A 27,963-nucleotide genomic window follows, 5' to 3' on the forward strand; every position below is an offset into this window, starting at 1 on the left:
AAAGTAAACAGTTGAGAAAGAAATGGATGCGTGCAGCTCTAAAAGGGACACTACTAAACATGCTGCCGATTGTCATTTATAGGTACTAGGGCTGTAGCTATCGAATATTTTAGTAATCGAGTATTCTACCAAAAATTCCATCGATTAATCGAGTAATCGGATAAAATGTGTTTTTGCTTAATTAAAGTGCAATATTAATTATGCGAGAGAAAATAAGACTCCTGGGGCTCTTAAAATGAACAAATAAGTTTCCTTTTTTAGAATTTTTTTTTTTTACTTTTTAAATGCATAAAATGCATTGCATACATCAAAAATAAACATTTAATTATTACCCATTGTTTCTCTGTCTTTACTCGTAATGTGAACAATGACAATAAAGTTGACAGATGAATTAAGTTCATTTAAGTGCCATTCAGTTGGGGTTTAAAATAAAGCATTTTCTGAGATGCACATTAAACATTAAACACATAAAACATTAATTTAATTTATATTTTAATTATTAAAAATTAAGCAAACTTAACTTTTTGGTAAACAAAGGGGATTTACTATTAAAAATAAAACATGGAAGAAATGTTGTGTGATTAAACCTTAAAAAAAACGGACTTTTATTTTGACGGGTCGACGTACCTTTACAGTTCTTTGTATTGTGATGTGACAACGGTCAAATGCTCATGAAGTGACTCTGTCAGTGCAGTTCTGGAGATGTTCATGTGTTCACGTCCTTATTTAGTGAGACAGCACGCCCGCTTCAGTGTGTGTGATAAAGGAACTCGCGCTTCTGCTCCATTCATTAACAGAGACACGCAGAACATGCAGGATACATATTTAAATAGACTGTTCCGGCTTAATATTTACAGATATTAGTCCATATTTGATTTGATGTAAGTGCAATGACCTATTTTTGATTAATTCATTCACAATTTGTCAAATTTCGTGCCATTCCGCATTAAACTGTTAAACTCCGTTTTTATGACTGGATTCCGCGATTCCCGTTTTCTGCATCGCGGAAATCATATGGCCCTAGTTGTTGTATGCCAGCTCTATCTTGCAATGGACACACGCCACGACGTTCTCTTCACGTTTGCCCGCGCGCTCTAATCAAAACACTGCTGACTCCTTGCAGTATCTCGGATGCAGCGCTTGCGTCTCCTTCCACTTTGTGGGTGACGTAAACGCAATGTGTCACATTAAAAAATCATTGCGAAAGAACCTGACGTGAGATTTAAAATAAATTAAAAGAGGCTTCGAGGCAGAGGAATTTGCTTCGATCATTTTTTGTAATCGAGTAACTCGAGTTACTCGAGGAATCGTTTTAGCCCTAATAGGTACAGTTCAACTGAGATTAATAATTCTGTCATTATTTACTCAGTCATATTGTACCAAACCTGTAAAAATGTTCTTTCATGTGCTGTACACAAAAGAAGATTTTTAAGAATGTGGGTAACCAAACAGTTACAAAACTGGTCCCCACTGACTTTGATAGTAGAGAAAAAAAATGGAGGTTACTGGGGACCAGCAGCTGTTTGGTGTCCCACATTCTTCAAAATAACTTATGTTCAACAGAAGAAAGAGACTCATTCAGGTTTAAAACAACTTGAGAGTGATTAAATGATGACACAATTTTCATTTTTGGGTGAAATATTATTTTAATAAAAATAAAAAAAAGAGAAAATAACTGCTCTTGACTGAAGAACTTTAATACAAATGTTAAATTTAGAAGTATTCAAATAATTTTTCACTTATCTTTTTGCACCAAATAGTCTTGATAACAGTAATAATTCAATTCAAGTTTATTTGTATAGCGCTTTTTACAATACAAATCGTTACAAAGCAACTTTACAGAAAATTGTTTCTACAATATTTAGTAATAGCTTATAAGTGAAAAATTAATATAAGACGTAGTCAGCCAGACGATGAACATTATTAATATTATTAATAATTAATAATTATTATATGATGCAGTCACACTTGTAGCAATATTTGTTAGTTCTGTTGTTGATTCAGGGTTAGCATCATCTGAGGGTCAGCATCATCTCTTCTCAGGTGTTGTGGATCCAGACTGGAGCTGGAGTGAAACAGTGTGTGTTAGGTCACCTTTAATGGGAAGAAAATGCATTTTCATCATAGACCTGCTTCTCTGTTAAATTCTGACAGTTCTGAATTAGTGATTAATATATATTAAATGGTTATTAGTAGGGCTGCACGATAAATCGCATGCGTTTATCATGCTCATCTTGTCAGTAAATCCAGTTCTGTGATTGGTAGTAAAACTCCAGCACATGCTTTCAGATGGAGCAGCATGTCCTACACAAGATGTTAAATAATGACGTGGTTGTGTGTGTGTGTAGGTGGCTGTATCAGTGGGGATGATCACTCCTCAGGCCATCACTCCTCAGCAGATGCAGCAGATCCTCCAGCAGCAGGTCCTGAGCCCCCAGCAGCTCCAACTGTTACTGCAGCAACAACAGGCCCTGATGTTACAGCAGGTACATACACATCAGTGCGGTACAGCTCCGCATCTGCAGCAACACAACAACCCAAAAAAGTATCATTTAGTGTAGTTGCTTACTAAAAGAGACTCGGGGCTGTGGTCCTCAACCTTTTTACTGGCCCCCTCCTTTTTATATTAACAGAAACTGGGAGTTTTGCTTTATTTATAAGTTTCAGGAACTCCTGTCTCGCATTATAGCTATATCTAGTGTAGTTGTGGTCAGCCGGGTTGTTTTGCTGTGCCACATACTGATACCTAGAGAGCAGAGTGGCCAATACAATGCCAGTCAAGTTAACAATCAGTTATTTTACAAAACATTTACTCAATCTTGTTTAAAAACAGAAAATGTGCATTATCTAATGGCACAATTGACTGCCACTTCTGTTCATCAGCCAAGCATTCTCATTATTTCTGCTGATGTGATCTCAGAATGCCCAAATTTCAGCTTATTTATTGACCTGGTCGAGATATTGGTCTTTCACTTGTGTGTGAAATACCTTGGATTGATAAGTGACTTGTTTTCGATGTTAATGTTTTCTCAGCAACAGCTTCAGGAGTTCTATAAGAAACAGCAGGAAGAACTCCACCTGCAGCTCCTGCAGCAACATCATGCTGGGAAACCCAGTAAAGAGGTAACAGCATCACAGTACATCCTAGAGGACCATCAGAGCAGTTTATTACATTCTGTGCCAGCTTTTCACTTGGCACATTTCTGTCTTTTGTTGGCTTTGTGTTGACTGTACTGTGATCGAGTGAAAACACCGGCTGTGGTGTCTGCAGCTTTACTCACTTGAGTGAAAACGCCAGCTGTGCGATGATGCTGTGAGTGAATGAAGACATCAGCAGTGACTGTGTACTGTCAGTGTCAAGTGCCTATCTCTGTATTTCTAACAGCAGATGATGGCCCAGCAGATGGCTATACAGCAGCAGTTACTATCCGTTCAACAGCAGCACCTGCTCAACCTGCAGAGACAAGGACTGTTGTCTGTCCCGTCAGCTCTCACTGGTGCACTGCCTCAAGGTAAGAACACCTCACCGCCCCAAGACACGATGAAGCAGAATAAGACCAGTGGAAGTGTACCCCCTTAAAGAATGCATTGTAAGGATATTGGAGGTCACCAAGTCACTGTAGTATTGTTGCGAGTAGGCATTACTATTCAGTAATTGCAGTATTGTGTCAGATCATGCGGCATTCACTCCACTCAACTATTGCATCGTGAGTGGTTTATATCCTGTTAATATGCCAGTTTTCATTGAAGAGGAACACCTTTGGGCAACATTATAGGGATGTCCCGGTCAGGTTTTTTTTGCCGTTGAGTCAGTCATTTGATGAGTCCCGATCCGATACTTCTATAATACATAAAGAATAAAGAAGAGCGAAAAAACAGATACAGGATGTTCAATAAATTACATTTTTAAATATATTCAAATACAAAACAGCTATTTTAAATAGACTGTTTTGCTGTACTTTGGATCAAATAAATGCAGACTTGGTGAACAGAAGGGACTTCTTTAAAAAACAGTAACAAGCTTACTGTTCAAAAACTTCTGACTGGTAGTATAGGCAACTTAAATTTTTTGCTAATTTCTAGCTTTTAATTGGCTTTGGAATCTATAAATGCTGGACAATAACAAATAATAATGATTTGTTTTATATACTACAAACACTGTTTATCACATAAGGCAGAATAGTTTCTATACTGTAATAAATGCTATGTCAATTAGCACTGCATTGTTCATATACTTAATTTATGACCAGCTGGAGACGACAAAGGAAAACATAAACTTATGCAAACACGAAGACATTAATATACGATCACGACAATAAATTGTTTTTCAAGTCATCTCCAGCTGGTGATAAATAAAGTATATGAACAATGCAGTGCTAATTGACATAGCATTTATTACAGTATAGAAACTATTCTGCCTTATGTGATAAACAGTGTTTGTAGTATATAAAACAAATCATTATTATTTGTTGTTGACCAGCATTTATAGATTTCAAAGCCAATTAAAAGCTAAAAATTAGCAAAAAATGTAAGTTGCCTATACTACCAGTCAGAAGTTTTTGAACAGTAAGCTTGTTACTGTTTTTTTTTTTTTTAAAGAAGTTCCTTCTGTTCACCAAAGGACTGGTTTTAGTGAAGTGTGATTTTGGCCTTTGCTGTATTTTCGATTGAAGGCAGCCTTGAAAAGCAAAAGATACTTATAAAAAATATATATTGTTTATTTATTTATTTTAAAATTTATATAACCAGAAATCTGGCCAGGAAAGGCAGCATATTAATATTATACAACCAATTAATAATAAAACGACAACATAAATGATTGAAAAACATCAAAATGCAATTTTTACTTTTTTTAAGATGGTCTGCTGTAATACAAGGTGTTTTTATTTTTTTATTTTTATGAGAGATTATTTGAAATCCAGAAGTCACATGGGTTTCAAAGGTTAATGATAATCATGCGTGATTTGAATGGAAAACGTATATAGAGTCATAGATATACAGTAGGGAAAATATTTATTTGGTCCCCTGCTGATTTTGTAAGTTTGCCCACTCACAAAGAAATGACAGGTCTGTAATATTTATGGTAAGTTTATTTTAAAGTATAGAGCCAGAATATCAACCCAAAAGTCCAGAAAAAAACACATTATGTAAAGGTTAGAAATTGATTTGCATTTCAGTGAGTGAAATAAGTATTTGATCCCCAAGCAAAAAATTACTTCGTACTCAGTGCAGAAACCCTTGTTAGCAAGCACAGAGATAAGACGTTTCTTGTAGTTGGTCACCAGGTTTGTACACATCTCAGGAGGGATTTTTATCTACTCTTCTTTACAGATTATACTCTTCTTTACAGATTATTTACAGTGCGTTACCAATGTTTTGCTTTGTGATTGTGGTCCTTGCTGCCTTAAGATCATTAACAAGCTCCTCCCGTGTAGTTTGAGACTGATCTCTCATCTCTCTCATGATCATCCTTACCCCATGAGGCAAACTCTTGCACCGAGCTCCAGACCGAGATCGATTGATGGTTGTTTTGTATTTCTTCATTTTCCAAATAATCACACCAACAGTTGTCTGCTTCTTGCTGATGGTCTTGTAGCCCATTCAAGCCTTGTGTAGATCTACAATCTTGTCTCTGACATGCTTTAACAGATCTTTGGTCTCGCCCGTGGTGGTGGGAGAGGCTGGAATGGAAGATACAGATTGTGTGGACAGGTGTCTTATACACCTAACAAGCTGACATTAGGAGGAACTTCTTAAAGTGACGACTAATCTGTGATCCTCATGGGCACATAGAAAATCTGTGAGAGCCAGAGTTCTTACTGGTGGGGAGGGGTTCAAATACTTATTTCACTCACTGAAATGCAAATGCAAATCAATTTCTAAAAATGTTTTTTTTTTTCTCTGGATTTTTTTTTTGGGGGGGGGGGATAGATATTTTGTCTATCTGTTAAAACAAACCTACCATAAAACTTACTGACCCTTCATTTCTATGTAAGTGGGCAAACTTATAAAATCACCAGAGTATCAAATAAATATTTTCCCCTACTGTAGAGGGCTTATTAGTTTCTAGTGATCTAATGAATGCAGTGTCTCACTCACAGGTTTGATCCCTGCTGAGCTTCAGCAGCTGTGGAAAGAGACAGCAGATGCACGGCAGGAGGAGAAAAGTAGAGGAGACAAGTCCCCCTCTCCTCCCAAAACTCAGACGCTCAACCACCACTCCAGCACTAATGGACACCATGTGCACCGGCCCAGCCGGAGAGACAGGTACTTAATTTCTTGAGCAAATATTTTATTGCATTCAAGCATGTGCCGTTTATTTAGATTTAGCCAGAAATCACATGCGTGTTGTTCTTAAGAATACTGTGTTAATATTTGAATGGTGAATGAACAACGGGAAGCACTTTGGTAGAAGGGTAATCAACTCCCCAAACGCATCCCATGTGAGATTAATCAGACACAACATGAATGTATTACAACATAAATTTGCAGAAAAATGCAAATGCACAAGTTAACTTGACCCTGCTAGTCAGAATGTAGTTGTCGATGCACTCTTTCAATAATAGCACACTAAAACACCGGCAACAAGAGTCACAAATAATTTACAAACATTTCTCTTTCAGTAGTGTTCTCTTTATAATGTTATATTACAGACTGATGATTTTAAAATATTCAGAATTCAGAAGAAATTAATACTTTTATTCAGCAAGGAAGCTTCAAATCAATCAAAAAAGACAGCGAACACATTTGTTACAACAAAACAAAAAATCTAATAATGCCCTTCTTTTGAACTTTTCAAAAATTGATCAGAGTTTCCACAGAAATATTAAGCAGCATGATTGTTTTCAACACTGATTATCAGAAATGTTTGGTAACACCTTACAATAAAGTTCAGTAGTTAACATTAGTAAAATACTTTAGTTTACATGAACTAAGCATGAACAACTGTTCTACAGCATTTGTTTACAAAGATTAATAAATACTTTTAATACATGTGGTGTTAATTGTTTGTTCATGTCACATTAACTAATGGAACCTTATTGTAAAGTGTTACCAAAGCATTTCTTGAGCAGCAAATCAGCATATTAGAATGATTTCTGCAAGACATCTCGTGACACTGAAGACTCCTGGTTAATAGCTGCTGGAAGGTTTGCATTACAAGAATAAATGACATTTTAAAATGTATTAAAATCAATATATACTTGTCAATATCATATTAGTCTTAAAATGACAAGATTAGAATTATTTTTATTGCATGGAAATGTAGTATTTGACAACCATTCAAACCAGTCAGGTTGTATTGTATGTATTGGAAGAAAACTGTAGACAAATGTCAAGTGTCTTAAAAGGCATTTGTCTTTGTGGCAGTGTGAAAGTTGACAGTCTTTGTCGATGCATTCCCTGTGGGCCTATACACACATGAACACACCTCCATCTCCTTGTTTGTCGAGGTCTAAACCTGTTTGTCTGTATGTTTCAGGAACGTGTTTGGCAGAAGCACTTGACTGTTGTCAGTCTTAAAACACTGACTGTGTGAAAGTTACCTATATTATATATTGCTGCATGTAGACATGCTTGAACTTGTTCCTGCAAAATGATCCGAACCCATTACTGGAGAAACTGGGGTTAAGAACCAGCAACCTTCTGGTTGCCCAGCCAGGAGTCTTAACCGCTACACCACACTACCCTGTTAACAGTAAATGCTCAGATTGCAGTAGGTGCCATTGTGTCCTAGTGTTGAATTGATGTGGTCTGTATTGTCAGCAGAGCATGATATTGGTGGAGGGTGAGAGCTCAAGGACTGTGTGGTCAGTTTCATGTGTCATGTAAACTCCTGGCCGCCAGAGAGACGCCTGCAACTAAAACCTTAAGTGCAGCTGCTGGCACCAGAGAGGAAATCCTTCACCCCTTTTCAGAAGATCACAGCATGCAGGCATTGTCTACCCGTCTCTCCTTGTGGTTTACTGAGTGACATGCAAACAAACTCTCCCATTGATGGAGTGAGGGATGTAATGTAATCAATCCTTTTAAAATCTGCTCTGCTCCATCTTTATCCGTGTACTACTGTAAAGTTCCCCTCTGAGTGCTTGTCCCTGAGAGGCGAGCGTTTGACATTGGGCTGGGATCTACAGAGCCCCATATGTAAGAACAAAGAGTTCATTTGCACATATTTGTTTTATTGTGTCTGCTTGGTGGCTTATTTGGTTGTTCAGTGTGTTATAAGGATGGAAATAACAAAGTCTGTTTTAATTTGTCAAGTGTGAGTCATCTGCCTAGGCTGGGGTTGTGTTGAAAAAGAAGAGATGCCCCCTGTAGATGCTTTCTCTCTTTGTTTTGGTGTTAGGGAAGAAATCCACTGGCAAAGACACACAGGGCTCTCTTTGGCGAGAGAAGGTCATAGGTCAAAGGACACAACCTCGCTTGATCCCAAACAAATACAACATTTTTGGCATTTTTTTCAAATGCAAATCTAAATCACTTTCTCAAATAGTCCACTGTTTGATACAAAATTCTAAACGTGTCCAGCTACTTTGTCAGCTGGCTGTGAGGCGAAGTATAGAGCTCTATGAAAACAAAAATAAATACATAAGAAATACTGTGCTAAAATGCTTTTCATTAAAAATGTCGGGTCTTAAACAAGTACTTTTATTCTGCAGGGACAGTTACGGTAAATATATTTATAATGTTACAATAGATTTTTATATAAATAAAAATGCTGTTCTTTGGGACTTTATTCATCCTGGAAATAATTTAACAAGGTTTCCACAAAAATAGTAAGCAGCTCAGCTGTTTTTGTCATTGATAATAAGAAATCAGATTATTAAAGGTCCCGTTTTACGCGCTTTTTTTTTTAAGCTTTGATTGTGTTTACAATGTTCAATATAACATGTGTTCATGTTTCGCGTGTAAAAAAAACACAGTATTTTTCACACAATTCAATTATCTGTATACCGCTGTTTTCACTGTCACAAAAACGGGCTGATGACTTCCTTGTTCTATGAAGCCTCTCCTTCAGAAATACGTAACGGGTTCTGATTGGGCCAGCGGTTCCTGTGTAGTGATTCGACAGCAGCTGAGAGCAGGCTGCCCTCCTGGTAATGTAATTGGGCTCGAACGCACGTGCTGGAGATGTATTTATAGTCACAGGAGCGTTTTTACTGACGAGATGCGCATGAAAACCACATTTGTTTTTTTGCACAGACCTAACATCTAGTTAACAAAGCTAAACAGCGTTGCCCTGTGTGAAATAAGTTATAAAAACTGTTAAACGCACCAACTTAATTTAAATTTGTGGTCCATATACAACGCCTTCTCCAGACAAAGAGGGAACTGCTCCATCTTTCAAGAATAATCTTTGTGCAAATCCGGCATTAAACCGATTGAGATTGAGAAAGTTGTCCTCAGCCAGCTGTCCTCAGCAAAATGAACTGCACATAGTTTTACATGTGCATTATAATGTTCGGGAACCGAGTTAAACATAAATTGTAACCATTAAACTCAAAGTACAGCGTTCCTGGGAAGCCCAAAAAAAGAGGATTGGACTCCAAATTAAAAAAAAAACAGCGTTTCAACGACATGGCGACAAACACAAACAGCTCTTCCTTCTTCTTCGTCGGAGCGCAACAAGGCCACGCCCCCCTGTTTGTGAATTCATGTGGGCGGTGGTTAGTCAAAAAAACTGTTTTAGTGACGTTATTACTACAGGAACTAGAGGGCTGTAGTCCAAACGGGTCGTTTTTTGTAGGCGAATTCTGTTAAATCAAATATCTCGCTTGGCATTGAACTTTGAGCTTTAGAATTTTACAGATATTATTTATACTCTAACAACAACATTACACACTAACTAAAGTTTAAAACATGGAATCACGAAGAAAAGGACCTTTAAAATCTTTTCTAAAGGATTATGTGACACCGAAGACTGGAGTCACAATGATAAATGACATTTTATAAATTAACTTTTTTGATCAAATAAATGCAACCTCGTTGAGCATAAGAGGCTTTTTTTTTTTTTTTTAAACATTATATCTTGCCGACCCAAAAAGGTAGTTAAAAATACTTAAAAAAAAAAAAAATAATAAATAAATAAAATAAAATAGCCATAGGGGGAATCACATTATAGTAATGGTGCTGCATTAATGATCAGAATTTAGGTGGGCCAAATTCTGAAAGAAAAAAAATCTGTTATCTCAAGAAACTGAACACACTGTGATTCATCCATCACAAGATGCATCGCAATATCAAAATATTGTGATTGAAACGTGCCAGTCGAGTGGAAAGACACTTGGTGGAAAGCATGAATCTGCAGTATGTTTCTCCAGCAGTTTGCATCAGCATTTTTTCCATGCCTTACTCTTAGAAGCACCTTTGACCACATTAACTCTGGTTTCAGAATTTATGCTAATTTTCTTTTCTTCCTTCTTAATTTTTTTAATGAACTATAGGAAATATAATTAAATGATTGCAAATACCTAAAAATCTTGATTGCCATATTAAAGTATTGAAGCAAAATGAAAATGTCATAGTTAAATTGGCTTCAATGGTCTAATTTTATTATAATATTCTTTGAATTTTTTGGTGAAAGATGACAAACATGTTCTAGACAGGTTTTGTGAGATGAACAACAACTTGATATCATGTATCCCAAATACGAGACATTGCTCAAGAACAAGTGAACGTTTTTTGAGTTGAAATGGAAGAAGCAGAGCCCTATGGGTCACATAGATACAACATACTACACAACAGTGGCATTGTCCAGTGCAATCCTGTATTATTAACCTGTAAAAAAGTACTTAACAGGTACCCAGAACTCAAAACAAGTTTCAGATTCTGTATCTGTTATCTGTTTTTGCTTCAGTTCTCAGGAGAGTCATTCCCAGAGCGCCCATCCTTTATACAGCCACGGCGTATGCAAGTGGCCAGGCTGCGATGCCGTGTTCGGAGACTTCCAGTCATTCCTCAAGTGAGTCAACAGCCCTCATCCACTGCCTTTTATTATGCTGTTTGTCCTGTTTTCAGATCTGTGAGGAGGAGTAATCTAATTATCATTTCTGAGTGAGCCTGCTGCCTTTTTACAGCTCTTTTTATGTGGTTCTGTCCCTTTTACTCTTATGTTTACTTGTTTTATACTTTTGCCCTTATTCACTCCTTCCACTGTCTCTAACCTCCATTTACTTGTATATATGTATATTCCACCCATATCTCTTTATTTTCTTTCCATTTCCTTCTTTCTCTCTCTCTCTCTCTCTATTGCCAAAGCATTTAGATACAGAAGAAAATATAAAATATGATTACACAATCAAAGTAAAAGGAGATAGCGATTATATACAATTGGAAATATCAAATAAAACAGTTGAATACAATAAATTATCCCTTTCGTATGGTGTGTATCGTGTACAGTACAGACCAAGAGTTTGGACACACCTTCTCATTCAAAGAGTTTTCTTTATTTTCATGACTATGAAAATTGTAGAGTCACACTGAAGGCATGTGACTCTACAATTAAATTAAATAACACGTGGAATTATATATGGAATTATATACATAACAAAAAAGTGTGAAACAACTGAAAATCTCTCATATTGTAGGTTCTTCAAAGTAGCCACCTTTTGCTTTGATTACTGCTTTGCACACTCTTGGCTTTCTCTTGATGAGCTTCAAGAGGTAGTCACCTGAAATGGTCTTCCAACAGTCTTGAAGGAGTTCCCCGAGAGATGCTTAGCACTTGTTGGCCCTTTTGCCTTCTGTCTGCGGTCCAGCTCACCCCTAAACCATCTGGATTGAGTTCAGGTCCGGTGATTGTGGAGGCCAGGTCATCTGGTGCAGCACCCCATCACTCTCCTTCTTGGTCAAATAGCCCTTGATGCCTTCAGTGTGACTCTACAATTTAAAGTCATTAAAATAAAGAAAACCCTTTGAATGAGAAGGTGTGTCCAAACTTTTGGTCTGTACTGTACATATATTTCATTCTCTCCAAGTATATAGAGTAGTTTCTATATAGAGAGTAGAGTCATTTAGAGACAAGGATGAAGGATTCAAAGCTTCAAACTGTGGGCAGAATGTTTCTCTTGTAGTGCTGTATTTGGGGCAGACCAGAAGGAAGTGTTTCTCATCCTCTGTTTGATTCAGCTCACAGTGTTTGCACAGTCGCTCTTCTCTCAGTAGCCAGAATTTTTTATGTCTGCAGATCTTTATTTCCAAATCATGATCACGGAGTCAATATTTTGAAGGGATTTTCATTTACTGTCTTTTAATTGCTTGAGTGATAAGTAATTTGCCAGTTTTGTGGTTCTGTTTAGGACCGAATAACACTGGAGCTTGGTGTCAAGTAAGTTTCTGAATGCTGGGGTTGTGATTGGAGTCAGATTCAGTTGGGGTTTCATTCATCAGTTGAAGCACAAGTGTCTTTAGAGGATGAGACTGTGGGGAGGGCTTTATATTGAACAGATTGAGTGTCAGATTGAGTCAGGTGATGATAGAACTGAACAGCTCTTTTTTTGTATTTCAATGTCTTAAGGGGTATAAGCCTAGTTCCGTCCTACAGGCATTATTAGGATGTTTTTGGCAAATTCCAATTGTGTTCTTTCTATAGCCCCTTCACGTCAGACCCAGAACATTTTTCATATTGCCGGAACATTGCTGGGTCGCCTTCTGTGTGCAAGCACAAGGGGATTGATTCCCGCATTGAACCCGGGTCGGGGACCTAGTAACATTGCCGGGTTCAGTACCGGGACGAGTGCTGTGTGAACAAAAGCCAGATTTAATGCCGTGTCGTAGTGATGATGCAGGTTATTACGCGATTCTTTTACTACTGTTTTGAAGGAAGATCAACGTTCGCAACAGAAAAATATGTGCAAACTGTAATGAAGCAGAGATCAGTTAGTTCCTCACTTTCCGCGCTGACGCAGAGATCGTTCGCTTGCTTCAGTGAAAGTATAACGTGCCTAATGTTTTCGACTCGTACATTACACGTCACGCCCTGATGTCACGTGATCTTTACGGGTTGTGTGTGAAAGCACGCACATATCCCGGGTCATCACTGGCAGTGTGAAAGTGCACAGTCTAGCGACCCGGGAACAATTGCCAGAACACTTTACCCCTGTATTTGCCGGAATCGAAGTGGGGCTTATTAAACTTTTATCCCAGTTTTCAAATTATAATATTTGTCCCCAAATATCACAAATATAACTAATTATTAGTTTTAATTGGCCAAACCGTGCTCTTATGGCATAAAATGCCCTCCGTGCCTTCTCATTGAGGGCCTTCACACTTCTCTCTTTCTCCCTCTCTCTCTCTCTCTCCTTCCCTCTCTTTCTCTCTGTCTCTCCCCGTCTCTCTCTCTCCCTCAGCCGTGGGGCCCCTCAGGGTTGTGCTAAGTTCACTGATAAAACAGAGTGCGCATGGTGATCCTGGCCATCCCTCTCAAAACAAACAACAGGAGGATGTTTATCTGTGCCCCTGACCCCTGATCCCAGTCCGAGGCTCGCCCTGTCTATTGCCACAACACTGCCTTTGTCCCTCAGCTCAGGCACAGTTGCACTATTAAAACTTTTTCCAAACTCTCACATCACACTTAGATTCACACACAAAGGTGCTTAGCCTGCGTAATAAGCATTCTGCATTCACAAATATTATGATGCTGTAATCATGGAAATTGCCTTACTCCAGTATTTTCAGAAGGTTAAAATATCTCCCTCTCTCTTCATTCAATTGCAAATTCAATACTTTTATTGTCAAGAAGACTATTGTATGGATATATGTACTCATAAACATGGTTGGAGTGTTAAAGAAATGCATTTTTGCTGATAATTTTGTTTGTTAGAGGAGTTGTTTGAGGAAGCAGATTTTCTTTGAATACAGCTCCCTCCCTATCTCAATGGTAGTATTGCATCCTAAACATTCATTTTGTTTAGTAATGAGCGATTTACATAAAGATCATTCTTTTAAATTGATTGTTTTTAAATATTTATATAAAATTAACATTGCATGTTTGGGATTAAAAAGCTAAAGTGATGTTCACCTTATTTATTCCTTCTTTTTATAGCTTGTACTTATTTGAACAATGTTTAAAACTTGGTATTACAAGCACTTTGTGTGTCTGTTTGCCTCTTTAAGAAGAATCGCCTTGTGCATCCTCCAGTTTTAATTAGATTTTATTAAAATAGATATATTCCTTGAGCAGCAAATCAGTATATCAGAATGATTTCTGCAGGATCATGACTGGAGTAATGATGATGAAAATTTCAGCTTTATATCACAGGAATAAATTACATTTGAAAACATTCAAATAGAAATGTTATTTAAAATTGTAATAATATTTCGCAATATTTCAGTTTTTACTGTATTTTTGATCAGTGTGTTTTAATGACAGGTCTTGTCTGTATTTGTGTGTTGTGTTGTTCAGGCATCTGAACAGTGAACATGCTCTGGATGACAAGAGCACAGCGCAGTGCAGAGTTCAGATGCAGGTGGTTCAGCAGCTGGAACTGCAGGTACGGCTTTACCAACATACATCACACTTGTTTTTGCTCCAAACTAAATTTGTTCTTGATATGCTGTATTTAATTCTGTTTTGCATGTAAATGAACATCCTGCTCTAATCTGAGCTCGAATCGTTTTGCTGTTCTGTATGTGCTGCATGTAAACATTAAGAGAAACCATGTGAACGCTAGACAGCAGAAAGCTCCAGGTTTATCAGTGGTACATCTCTGTTGTGTTTGTGTTTGTCAAACAGCTCGCTAAAGACAAAGATCGTCTCCAGGCCATGATGGCCCATCTCCATGTCAAGTCCACTGAGCCCAGACCTGCCCCTCAGCCAGTATGTCACTGTTTGATTAAACACATTTCTGTAGTTCTGAAGACACACTTAAGATTGCTGGCTGAATTTTAAACGTTATTTGTTGTTATTAGGTGAATCTGGTGTCCAACTTCACGCTTGCCAAGGCAACCATTCCCAAAACCAGTCCCACTATGAGTCTTTCCCAGAGTGCCACAGCCCCGTCTACACCCCTCACGTCACTCCCCCAGATGCCCTCTGTCATCATACCCACCAGCCTGCACAGCATGGGTCCCATCCGCAAACGCTACTCTGACAAATACAACATAGCCATGGACCAAGGTGAGATCGGTGACCTCTGACCCCCAGTCTGTGTCAGAGACATTAGTGCAGTCACTGTAGTGCAGTGCTCAGGGCTCTACAGTAAAAATGAGTGAGAGAGAACTGAGGCTCAGTAGAACAGTCACCTGTCGAGGCTCTTGCACTTTCTTTAATCCACATGATTTTAAGTCATAAATAAAATTTTCAAAGAGTAAATATTCAATACAAAAATGTTCCTGCATAACCATAACGTTTGTTGTAGGTTTTTCAAATGCACTGAACATTTATATTTTGCACTTTGTTATAATAAAAACAAGATTGCTTGCATCTCGCCATGTAATATTTTTTTTCTTGGATACACAGCAAATTAATTCCAAGTATTTACATTATATATTTTTTTATTTTTTTGGGGTTTATGCTGCCATTTACCACATTGAAATCTGATGAATAATTGTAATATTTTTTTTGCATGGACTTCAGATGTGACCTTGCCACCCTTGTATAAATAGCAGTACCATGGGTTTTACAGTTTTTATTAGAAATGATAGACTATAATAAATATATCTTTTATATATCCATATATTTTCTTGGAGCCAGTAAAAATATTATTATAGCATATAAAAATCTAAACTACAGTTGAAGCAACTAGATTTTATTTTCTTCTGTTTTTCTTTTTGTAATGTTTTGTAATGCTTTAATACTATTGTCTACTGTACTATTACTACTAAATGGTGTTTATCCACTGCATGATACACCTTGGTTTGGGTTTCCACTGCACTTTGGTACCGCTTTAGAGGGGGCGGGATTGTAGAAATGTCATAGTTCCTGCCGCGACCTCCTGAAAAACGTTTTAATTCCACGGCAGTACGGCTCACTTGGGACCTCCACCGAGGTGGTACTGAAAAAAGTACCAGGTACTGTACACAGTGGAAAGCCCCCCAAAAGCGAGCCATGGCCTTATGTAACCTTGCAGTGAAAAAAACCAGCAATAGATTTAAAACCCCATTTTCAAAGACAAAATGAGAAAATAGCTTTGATACATGAAGTGTAACCGACAGCCCCTTTTTTCCCATATCTCACAGATATTGTGCAGAATAAGGAGTTCTACCTGAGTGCTGAGGTCAGACCTCCATTTACATATGCAGCTTTGATCAGGCAGGTAAGAAACTATCATCTAGGTCTGCACCATCATTTCTGATCGGATGGCCAACAAACTGGAGAGGATTTTTAATCTTTCATCAGTTGCCATATCAGAGACGCATGTTGCATCTTAAACAACTGTTCCCTTTTTTAACTACTAGGCCATTTTGGAGTCTCCTGAAAAGCAGCTAACACTAAATGAAATCTACAACTGGTTCACTCGAACATTTGCCTATTTCAGACGCAATGCTGCAACGTGGAAGGTAACTGAAAAGGCAGTCTTGAATGATTTCCTCTTACCTTGGATCAGTTTGTTAATTTATTCTGCGATCTCAGAATGCAGTTCGCCACAACCTCAGTCTTCACAAGTGTTTCATACGAGTCGAGAATGTGAAGGGGGCTGTTTGGACTGTGGACGAGCTGGAGTTTCAGAAAAGAAGGCCACAGAAGATCACTGGGTACTTGCAAATCTCATTGTGCAGATTTCATTCTTCTGAGGTCACTGTTCCTAATGATGCTGATATCTGTTTTTTCAGATCACCTCTGGCGAAGAACATCCAGTCCAGTCTGGGCCAGAGTCCTTCCCTGTCTGCTCTGCAGGTATGGAGTCATTCATACATACACTAGTCTTAAATAGTTTAGGGTCGGTAAGATTTTTAAAATATATTATAAAATGTCATTTATTCAGACCAATGTTGAAAAACGTTGCTGGTTAACATATTTGTTGAAACTTTGATACTTTTTCCCCAGGATTCTTAAATTGAAAGTTCAAAGGAACAGCATTTATTTGAAACATGTAACATTATCAGTGTCTTTGCTCTCACTTCAGTTTAATGCATCCATACTCCATACTTGGGAATGGTTGTGTATTTAACTGGTTTGTAATATCATAATGTCCTCAGGCAGCGATGGTGGACAGCAGTCTGCCCCTCTACGGCTCGGCGTCCATGGGAGCGTCCAGTCTGAAGGCTCTGGCCAGTGCACTGCATGAGGACATGAGTTCTCACGATCATGACGAAGGCTCCCACAGCGACTCCAGCCTGGAGCTCTCTCCTGCGCCCACACTGTGAGTCCACTCTCCCGCCTGTCTGATACCACTCACGTCAACACTGAGAACTTCTAATCAGTCACTGACTGGCTTATTGAAAGATGACATTTTGAGTATGGTAGGATGGGGTTAGATGCCCCTCTTTAACTCTTTGGATGGAATTTTTTGGCATTCCCTGTTTTCGCTGTTGTACAGTAGGGGGCGCTATTACCCATCTTCTGAGAGAGGACTGAATCTTCTGATTAAAATACAGAAAGAATGCAAAACAGAAACAAGTAAATTAGCAAGATGATTAAACACTGAGCTGCATTTAAATCAAAACTGCCTAACATTACCGAATGAAATAATGATCCAGGAAGTGCTTCAGGACTGTGTTGATATAATCAATCTACTCCATCTACAAGTCCTTCTCAAACAATTAGCATATTGTGAAAAGTTCATTATTTTCCATAATGTAATGATAAAAATTAAACTTTCATATATTTTAGATTCATTGCACACCAACTGAAATATTTCAGGTCTTATATTGTTTTAATACTGATGATTTTGGCATACAGCTCATGAAAACCCCAAATTCCTATCTCAAAAAATTAGCATATTTCATCCGACCAATAAAAGAAAAGTGCTTTTAATACAAAAAAGTTAACCTTCAAGTAATTATGTTCAGTTATGCACTCAATACTTGGTTGGGAATCCTTTTGCAGAAATGACTGCTTCAATGCGGCGTGGCTGGAGGCAATCAGCCTGTGGCACTGCTGAGGTGTTATGGAGGCCCAGGATGCTTCGATAGCGGCCTTAAGCTCATCCAGAGTGTTGGGTCTTGCGTCTCTCAACTTTCTCTTCACAATATCCCACAGATTCTCTATGGGGTTCAGGTCAAGAGAGTTGGCAGGCCAATCGAGCACAGTAATACCATGGTCAGTAAACCATTTACCAGTGGTTTTGGCACTGTGAGCAGGTGCCAGGTCGTGCTGAAAAACGAAATCTTCATCTCCATAAAGCTTTTCAGCAGATGGAAGCATGAAGTGCTCCAAAATCTCCTGATAGCTAGCTGCATTGACCCTGCCCTTGATAAAACACAGTGGACCAACACCAGCAGCTGACATGGCACCCCAGACCATCACTGACTGTGGGTACTTGACACTGGACTTCAGGTATTTTGGCATTTCCTTCTCCCCAGTCTTCCTCCAGACTCTGGCACCTTGATTTCCAAATGACATGCAAAATTTGCTTTCATCCGAAAAAAGTACTTTGGACCACTGAGCAACAGTCCAGTGCTGCTTCTCTGTAGCCCATTTCCTGCACACGCCTGTGCACGGTGGCTCTGGATGTTTCTACTCCAGACTCAGTCCACTGCTTCCGCAGGTCCCCCAAGGTCTGGAATCGGTCCTTCTCCACAATCTTCCTCAGGGTCCGGTCACTTCTTCTCGTTGTGCAGCATTTTTTGCCACACTTTTTCCTTCCCACAGACTTCCCACTAAGTTGCCTTGATACAGCACTCTGGGAACAGCCTATTCGTTCAGAAATTTCTTTCTGTGTCTTACCCTCTCGCTTGAGGGTGTCAATGATGGCCTTCTGGACAGCAGTCAAGTCGGCAGTCTTACCCATGATTGCGGTTTTGAGTAATGAACCAGGCTGGGAGTTTTTAAAAGCCTCAGGAATCTTTTGCAGGTGTTTAGAGTTAATTAGTTGATTCAGATGATTAGGTTAATAGCTCGTTTAGAGAACCTTTTCATGATATGCAAATTTTTTTAGGTTTTCATGAGCTGTATGCCAAAATCATCAGTATTAAAACAATAAAAGACCTAATTTATTTCAGTTGGTGTGCAATGAATCGAAAATATATTAAAGTTTAATTTTTATCATTACATTATGGAAAATAATGTACTTTTATCACAATATGCTAATTTTTTGAGAAGGACCTGTATGTTCTGATCACGATTTTGAATCTGATTCAGGGATAGAACTTGACAAACACGATTGTCACAGCTTTTTATTCAGAGATGTTAAGCAGAGGCTCTGTTCTTTCCTTTGACATATTGCGTGTCAACAAAATATTTGTAGGCCATTAAAAAGTTTTGTACAAATGATCAGAAATGCTGGCAGCTTAAAAAAAAAAAAAGCTGGCAGGGGAAAGAGTTAAAGGGGGGGTGAAATGCTCGTTTTCACTCAATATCCTGTTAATCTTGGGTACCTATAGAGTAGTACTGCATCCTTCATAACTCCAAAAAGTCTTTAGTTTTATTATATTCATAATAGAAAGATAGTCTGTACCGATTTTTCCCGGAAAAACACGACCGGCATGGGAGGCGGACGTACTAACAAGGAGGCAGAGATATTTGAAGCAGTTTTACTCACCGCCTGCGGTTCCAACACACGATTGTGACCCTTTTTCGTTGGGATTGCATCATCCTTAAGAAATAAACGATACGCAAATCCGTCGTCAAACTGGGCCTTGTTTGTAAAACAAGCATCTTCGAAATGCAGGGAACAAACAAAAACACACTTGCACAACTCCGTTGATGCTTTTTTTTTTTTTTGGTAATCTATGCAAGGTTGTCTTGCCCTGGCAACCAAAAACACACCTCTTTTGTGTGTTATCGGGACGCTCTCGCTCTGATCAGTGAATCGCTCTGATCAGTGAAATGTCTGGCGCGCTCTTCCGGCAGAAGTGTCCTCAGGATCCATATAAGGAAATTCCGCTCCATCTAACGTCACAGAGCCATACTCGAAAAAAACTTGCCGAAACTTGTGACAAACCGGAAGGAGTATTTTTGGAACAGAAATGCTCCTTCAAACGTACAACTTAAATTTTGAAACTTTGTCCATGTTTAGCATAGGAATCCAACTCTTTAACAGTGTAAAAAAACTCAGTATGCATGAAATAGCATTTCACCCCCCCTTTAAGACCAATGTGATTTACTTTTAAGAATACGCAGTTGAGTGACGCATTATTGGGTGATTAGAATGATGCATAAGCCAGTGTGTTATGTCAATGTGTATATGTCATGATAGCAGCCTCTGGTGTTCAGTTTGGACCCGGTTGACGTGAGCGGTCTGTGTTCACAGCCATCAGTCTCAAATTAAAGAGGAGCAGATGGAAGCCGAAGACTATAATGGCTCCATGTCTCCGGAGACAGAAGACCAGCACAGTCCAGACACCAACCACAGCGAGAAGTACACCGAAGAGCAGGACTCTGCCTGCCAGCCGGGATTCTCCTCGTCACCTCACTCATACCACTAGTGAGATCCTCGCCCGTCCATCGGCCCTCCTTCATCTGACCTGTGCACCATCAAACTCTGAGAAAGCTGACGCTGAAAACTTACAGCTGCAACTTTTCCTTTTGGGAACAACCGTTTATTTATTGTTTAATGTACCTGTTTCTGTTGTATGCAATGGTTTGACCTCACTGGTACTAAAGGGCTCACCCATCAGCTTGCGGAGGACAAAAGAGGGCGCTGTAGGCTACACATCATCTTTGGTTTGTTATAGATTAAACACTACGGCACCTGAACTCAATCAACTGCTTACCTGTAAGGGAAGATGGTTTTCCTGTCAACTGAGGAAGATTCAGTCCTATCAATTTTTAAGCTGTCTGTGATATATTTAGCTGTCCACAAGATCTGTTCAGTGCAGCTGTGAATGCTGAATGAAAAGCTCTGTATTGTAAATGCAAGTTTGAATCACCTCTGCCTGAGATACTGTAGGGTTAGTCGCCAGTTCAAGGGGCGCTGAGAATATTTGGATGGGCGGCCCAGTGAGGCTGTAACATAGAGGACCTGACGATGGCCCCGGTTGCTGTGACGGTAACATGTCGCCTTAAATTTTGGGCTGCTTATTGGTAGAATGGAAAATTAAATTGTGAATGTCTATTTTTTTTACCTCTGTTTTTTCCAGATAAAAACAAAACCAAAGGGGAACATTTTATAAACAGCACTTGATGAATGTTTTTTTTTTTTTTTCAATCTTAGTTTTTAATTTGTTTTTCACTGTGTACAGAAGGTTACTGTATTTTCATTATGCAAAACATTTACCCAAACAAAAGTCCCAATCATCCGATTACTAGTAAAGCTGAACCAAACACTTTCTTCCATATTTGAGAAGAGTGAAAAAAAAAAAAGATATATATATATATTATTATAAAAAAAAATTGACAAGTTTTTCTGTTGTAGAAAGAATCAACAGTTACCAAAGATTGTCAAATTTTCATTTTTTTTTCTTTTTTTTATGTTGTGTACCCCGTTGCCATTGTCCATTTTAATATGGTCAAGACTAAAAAGTCTTCACTTGAGTGGATTCAGTAAGTATAGGGTGTTTAATGTCACAATCCTGACATTTTGAGCATTTTGAAACTAATCATTTGATCTGACAAGTAGTAATTTCTACCGCAGAGAAAAGCATGGATGACAAGGAAATAATGCATCATTTTTGACTGAATAACTTGTTACACATGTCCAAAAGAAATAGATGACATCTGTTTCAAATCAACTATGTCAGTTTGTTCAATACATCTGAATAAATGCCTTATGATTAATAAATTCTTGTATAAAAATGTGAAAAAAATATGGTGTCAGTTTTTTCCATTATACATAATTTTAAATATCTAAATTTGAAAAGTATAAGTATTTCCATTTATACAAACATAAATATATTAAGAGTTGAAGAACCGTGCATTAAATGCACTACAAAAGGGTACAAAATGTTAATAAACATTAACTGAGAAGGAGTGTGAAAATAAATGAAAAACAACAAAAGTGTGTGTGTGTGTGTGTGTGTCTATATATCTAGGAAAAGAATAGTACGTTGGAACTTAATTCACATCATGTATTCAGATTTGGTACCATGACTTTACATTTATTATATTTTTCACTTCTGCATACACTGAAACAATTACATATGGTAATAATAATTAAAAAAAAAAAAATCCTTCCATGTAGTCTTTCTATTTACTTTCAAAGTCAGCTGCATGTGTGAAAATATATTACTACATAAAAAGATCAATAAGAAAATACAGACTCCAATATATTAAAGTTGTCATAGACGTGTCATACTCTGTCAAAAACAGTCATAACTTGTTGACACCGGCTAGTAAAATAAATGGCACGGCTTAAAGTAACTGATCGAGTACATGGCCACATGTCTTTGGTTATAAACAGCTTCAGGAGATCATAATGAAAGAATGAACGTGGAAACGTCCATCTGTCCAATCAGTTTAAAGTCTGGTTACATTCCAATACAATGTTCTACTACACAGTACTGTAGGCAATGGTACAGCATGATGCGTGACGGTCAGCTGACAAAGCTATCGTTCATATACGATGTCTTGTGCATAATGTGGATGATTATGTACCACAGTCCGCCTTATTTTAAATTCTGTTTACGAACAGTGCATGAAATACACAACAAAAGGGGACAAAAATAAACTTTCTTCCTACTCCAAAGTTAACCAAATTCTCTCTGGGTAATAATCACATGACCATCAGCCTTCCATTATGACATCATACTACATGACATTTAAATCTGGAACTCCAGCAGAGCAGAAGAGCTGCTCAGCATCACGACTACACCACGTCTGGTCCTCCATCTGTTTCTCCATCTCAAACGCTACGTAACTTTCCCTTTCATTCACAGACACCGGGCCAGATTCAGAAACTATGGAAGCTTGTTTCCACAAAAGGATTTATAAAAAATAAAAAGGTAATTGTGAGTTTTGCCATTTTGACCTTTTTCTCACAGTTCTGAGAAATAGTAAGAGCTGCAAGATATAAAATCAGAATTGCAAGCTATAAACAGAATTATGAGTTCAGAATTCTGTAAACATCTCACAACTCTGTTTGTTTGTTTTTCTCTGAACTGCTAGAAAAATGTCGGACTTGTGAGATAAAAAGTCGCAAACAATGGCACCTCCTTTCCAGTTAAAAGGCCAAAAATAAAAAATGAAAATAAAAATGTTTTGGCTTTTGAATAAAATAAAAATTTTCGACCATAATTTAGTGTATGTCAAAACCCTAAAACCAAACTGAAATCAATATTCATAAACTGATGATTGTCATATTGCAGTGACTGTTCTCTGTGCAGTTCGTAAGTCTGAGTGCATTTAACAGATTTCTTTTATTCATGGGTCAGTAACAGTGCTTTTGTGCTGCTGCCTCGGCTGTGTAACAATCCTCATTTACAAGTTACTTACAATCCTGTGAACACCAAAACAGCTCTAAAAAGGCAAAACCACAACAGACTGCTGGCTTAAGTTTGGTTACATTCTGTATATTTTGGTTTAAATGTGTTTTGACATCATGTTAGTCAACAGTAAAGCCTTGGTCCTTGCCAAAAATGTTATGATGTCATGAAACCCTTGAACTTGACAGAAGGTGCAAAATGACAGTCTTGTGATGTGTGGCAGTGTACGTGAAGATGAAGCATCCTCCTCGTCCCCGGGGCCCTAGCGTCTCTGTGGAGCCAGCATTACTTTGTTAATGAAGTTGATGATGGCGGTCGCGGGCTGTTCGGGATCCAGCTCTGCAAAGAGATGGCACACATTCTCCGCCACACTGCCGGGCTTCTTGGCAACAAAACCAAACACTCTTGAGAGGAGACAGAGAGATACCAGAATGAACCACTGGGGATAAAATATGAGTCGGACTTGAGATCCAATCTAAGAGGAAATTACCGTGCACATAAGCACCTAATCAGATTCCTATCAGGAGCAACACAGTCCAGACAAAACACACGCATCACACAGACTTACTTAGAGGTCGTGCTGTCTGAGTTAGTCCACCTACGGCAGCAAGAGGGAGACAGAGACAAGACTGAGGAACAGACTCCCACACACACACACACACACGGGATGCTGCAGCCACACACGAGCATGCTCTCAATACTCTACACAAGTACTGTGGATATTTAGTGTAATCTTGCACGTGAATTCCATTCTGATACATTTCCTTTTGCAATGATGCATGAAATCAAGTTTGTGTGGCTAGAAGTATTTGCGTTCATATACTTGTGTGGAGTATGTTGTGGATGTAACACACATTGCTTTGGGGCTTCATTTTGGAGCTCTATGTCAAATCATATTTTGTACCTTATAACTGAGAAGCTGTTTTTAAAGGAATAGTTCACCCATAAATCTGACAAGTCTGTGTAGTAAATCCATGATTAAAACAAAACAACTTCAAACCATCGCTTTGGCTAAAATATAAGTACTTTATAATATTGCTTTGGCCAGTGAAAAAGGTGTATCGTCTGAATCAGGAGAGAAATATTCCCAAATGTGTCGTGGATTTTAATGTGAGAGGTTTTTTTTTTTTACTGGAGGAAGAATTGATTTGGATTATAAACTCATGTTTCACCTTGATGCATGCGTTTCTTACAAATACAGTTCTTCTTTTTACAAGACTTGTGGATTATTGTGATGTTTTTATCACTTCTTTCCGACGGCACCCATTCACTGCAGAGGATCCATTGGTGAGCAAGTGACGGAATTCTTAAATTCTCCAAATCAATTGCCATGACGAAACAAACTCGTCTACATCATGGCTGACTTAAGGGTGAGTATTTTCAGCAAATTTACATTTTTGGGTTAACTATTCCTTTAAGTTTGCCCATAGGCCCGTTTTTTGTGTATATGCAAATGCAAAATGCTCTTTCCTGTAACATCTAGTTTATTGTTATTGCCTCAAATTCTTGTGCCATGAAAGAGCATTTACAAAATGTTACAGGGTTCAAAGTGATGGTTTAAGAAAAGACAAGTGTTTTTCTAACAAAGCCCCAACGCTTGTGTTGAACATAAAACTGAAAATTATACACACTTAAATGAGTAAAAAAAAAACATTTATGCACATACTGCACGCACAGACAGAGCAGCCCACACAAAGTCATGCACTACCTGATTAGATTTCAGTGTTACTACTAGTTCTAGACAGGCAACTGTTACAAGAAAACTGAACGAAACTTAAAACAAAGCAAAACAAAACATCAAAAACACCATATATATATATATATATATATATATATATATATATATATATATATATATATATAAAACAATATATATATATATATATATATATATAAAACAAAACTATACCTAAAAATGAAGACAATTTTTATTTTATTTTTAATTGTTTTGGATGTGGAATGCACTGTAAACTTTGAATACTGTTGTAAGATGTCCCAATATTGTTGTAAAGAGTGACTGGACAGTCATGGGTAGATCAACAACAGTGCAACAGACTGTAATATAACAATGTAATAACAAATAAACATGTTTGAGAAACCATGTAGAGTAGATATTTAAGCCACTCTTTTACACCAGTGTTTTGCTTTTTTTTCCACCACTATCTCACCTCCTGTCTTGTGGGTCCACACTGCTGAAAGTCACGCTGCTGATTGGATAATGTCTCCTGAAAAACACCCTGAAACCCAAACCTCTCATAGTCAAACTCGGTGTGACAGTAACAGTCTGTTCTCACATTTCTATTGTTCAGGGAAAACTGAAAATAATATGGTTATACTTTTCAAAGGCAAAAAGTGGGATGAGTATGCCTACCTGCGCTGACTGTCTGTCAGTGTTATGCCCTGGGCAGACACCTTAAAGTGAACCACTGTCGCAGAGGGCCGAGGGCTGCGTGACATTGTGGCCCCTGTGGCCTTAGCGATAGCCTGGGGTCCCGTGAGAGACTCGGTCTCAACTGAGTTCAGGTACAGCACATTGCAGGCTGAGGAGAGACTCGGAGGTTACAGACGTTACAGTTAGACGTAACACATGAGGACAGACGTGCTGGTTCACACTCACCTGCTCCCTGTTTCAGAAGGTCTGCAGCTGTACTCATGTTACTGACAGGCTGAACCTCCACGACTTCACCGATTGGGTCTGTGAGTATGACATCAGGGTTTATAGACCAGTCTCTGAGATTCAAACACTGGCAGTTTCTTAAATACAAATCTTGTGATCATATCTGTTTGCACTATGGTAAAAGGTTTTGTTTTGAAAGAAGTCTCAAACTCAACAAGGCTGCATTCATTGGATCAAAATACAGTAAAACAGTAATATTGTATAATATTGAAATATCATTACAAATTATAACTGTAATTATAACTAATTTGTCTAACTAACTGTCTATTTGTAACTGTCTATTTGAATATATTTTAAAATGTAGTTTATTCCTGTGATGCAAAGCTGAATTTTCAGCATTACTCCAGTCTTCAGTGTCACATGATCCTTCAGAAATCAGTCTAATATGATTTACTATTGAAGAAGCATTTTTTTATTACTGCCAATGTTGAAAACAGTTGTGCTGTTTAATATTTTTATATTATTGTGATACATTTACTTTAATGAACAGAAAGTTCAAAAGAACAGCAATTATTTAAAATACATATCAATGCATCGTTGCTGTATTAAAATAATTGTCAAAAAAAATGGAGCTGTATGTATAATATTCAGATGTATATAACATTTTGGAGCTGTATATAATATATATAGTACTAAATGGAAGTGTATGTATGATATTGTGCATTATAAAATATACATTACCATTTTGATTATGTATAATATTGCATATTGTAAAATAAATATATTTTTTTTTAGTTGAGCTGTGAGTCTGATTTGAATTTTTTTTAAAAGTGGGATTTTTTTTTTTTTTTTTACAATAGACAATAAGACAAAAAATAGACAACACATTTTGTATATTATCTATAACTTATAAATTATTTACAACATTGTCTTCGCTGTCCGCATACAAAAACAAACATACAGTCCAACCAGTGTTGTCTGATTCACAAACATGATTCTTATTAGCGCTTCTTTTAATAAATCAGTAAAAAAAATTATGATTTGTCAGTTTGAATCAGTCTAAATTTAAGACCAATTAATTATCCATCAAAGTGTAGTTAAATACAGTCAAAAAGTAAAATCAATAAATTAAAGAAAAAAATGTAACCTAACAAAAAAATTACACTGTTTTGTTTGGCATTGGTAGTAAGCATCTATAGTACAGAATATTGTTGTAGCTTACTAAAAAATATGTTCTGTAATTTTTTGTTGTTTTAAAGCATTCCTGTCTCGCCTTATGTTGTGTCTGTGCTTTCATCATTCAGTGATATCTCAGCGTGGTGTGTTGACGTGTGCCGTTCTGTTTACCTTTATCAGGGATGCGGAGGTCACAGGGCAGAGAGATTGGTGTAATGGAATGCTGATACACCAGTGCTGAAAGACTCCCTACCAATGACAAAACACATACAGGACCTCAATACTTCACTTTCATAACACTTCAACATGAGTTACCTTTAAAACTGCTGTGCCAGACTGCAAAAGCACCAGAATATAGCCAGACGGCAACTGATCACAAGCATAAAATAACTTCTCTAGCTCTCTACTATAGAAAAACAACACTACATCAAAGAAATTAGCATCATCTCAACTTCTACAGCTTTTTACGAAGCAGCATTCTCTGCTAGAGTACATGATGGAGATATCATGGAGATTGGATAGTATTGCTGCCTGAATACCTTGCATGCATAGAGCAAAACGCCCCCCCCCCCCCACCTCAGATATCACAGAAGAGTGCAAACTCATTTTCACAACAACCATAGCTCAACTTGGCTGTTTAATTTACTCCAACTTTGGTTTAGGACCGCAATAAATTTCATAATAAAATGTCATACGGGTTTGGAATGACT

At 37.8% G+C, this 27,963-nt stretch overlaps 2 protein-coding genes across 11 annotated transcripts in view; one reads left to right on the forward strand and one right to left on the reverse strand.

The window, feature by feature from the left end:
• The window catches only part of LOC127945049 (forkhead box protein P1-B), a 40,679-nt gene extending 18,642 nt beyond the window's left edge, over positions 1–22,037 (forward strand). For 2 of the 5 annotated variants that reach the window (XM_052541572.1, XM_052541576.1), the window contains 13 exons: positions 2,349–2,486; positions 3,034–3,123; positions 3,386–3,512; positions 6,102–6,267; positions 10,856–10,960; positions 14,402–14,489; positions 14,732–14,815; positions 14,908–15,115; positions 16,177–16,253; positions 16,396–16,497; positions 16,571–16,834; positions 17,137–17,300; positions 20,352–22,037. In XM_052541572.1, the coding sequence (XP_052397532.1) occupies positions 2,349–2,486; positions 3,034–3,123; positions 3,386–3,512; positions 6,102–6,267; positions 10,856–10,960; positions 14,402–14,489; positions 14,732–14,815; positions 14,908–15,115; positions 16,177–16,253; positions 16,396–16,497; positions 16,571–16,834; positions 17,137–17,300; positions 20,352–20,526 (1,788 nt within the window). In that variant the 3' untranslated portion in view covers positions 20,527–22,037. The remainder of the gene's footprint in view (positions 1–2,348; positions 2,487–3,033; positions 3,124–3,385; positions 3,513–6,101; positions 6,268–10,855; positions 10,961–14,401; positions 14,490–14,731; positions 14,816–14,907; positions 15,116–16,176; positions 16,254–16,395; positions 16,498–16,570; positions 16,835–17,136; positions 17,301–20,351) is intronic. The other 3 variants (XM_052541574.1, XM_052541575.1, XM_052541573.1) reach the window with 3 other exon arrangements.
• Positions 22,038–22,116: 79 nt separating this feature from the next.
• LOC127945048 (tensin-2) overlaps positions 22,117–27,963 on the reverse strand; it is a 48,615-nt gene continuing 42,768 nt past the window's right edge. For 5 of the 6 annotated variants that reach the window (XM_052541567.1, XM_052541566.1, XM_052541569.1 and 2 more), the window contains 6 exons: positions 27,425–27,502; positions 26,078–26,155; positions 25,832–26,000; positions 25,629–25,697; positions 24,029–24,058; positions 22,117–23,864 (listed from right to left, as the gene is read on the reverse strand). In XM_052541567.1, coding sequence (XP_052397527.1) covers positions 23,723–23,864; positions 24,029–24,058; positions 25,629–25,697; positions 25,832–26,000; positions 26,078–26,155; positions 27,425–27,502 — 566 coding nt within the window. In that variant the 3' untranslated portion in view covers positions 22,117–23,722. The remainder of the gene's footprint in view (positions 23,865–24,028; positions 24,059–25,628; positions 25,698–25,831; positions 26,001–26,077; positions 26,156–27,424; positions 27,503–27,963) is intronic. The other variant, XM_052541568.1, reaches the window with a different exon arrangement.

The sequence above is a fragment of the Carassius gibelio genome, chromosome A23 (assembly GCF_023724105.1).
Source record: "Carassius gibelio isolate Cgi1373 ecotype wild population from Czech Republic chromosome A23, carGib1.2-hapl.c, whole genome shotgun sequence".
NCBI lineage: Eukaryota > Metazoa > Chordata > Actinopteri > Cypriniformes > Cyprinidae > Carassius > Carassius gibelio.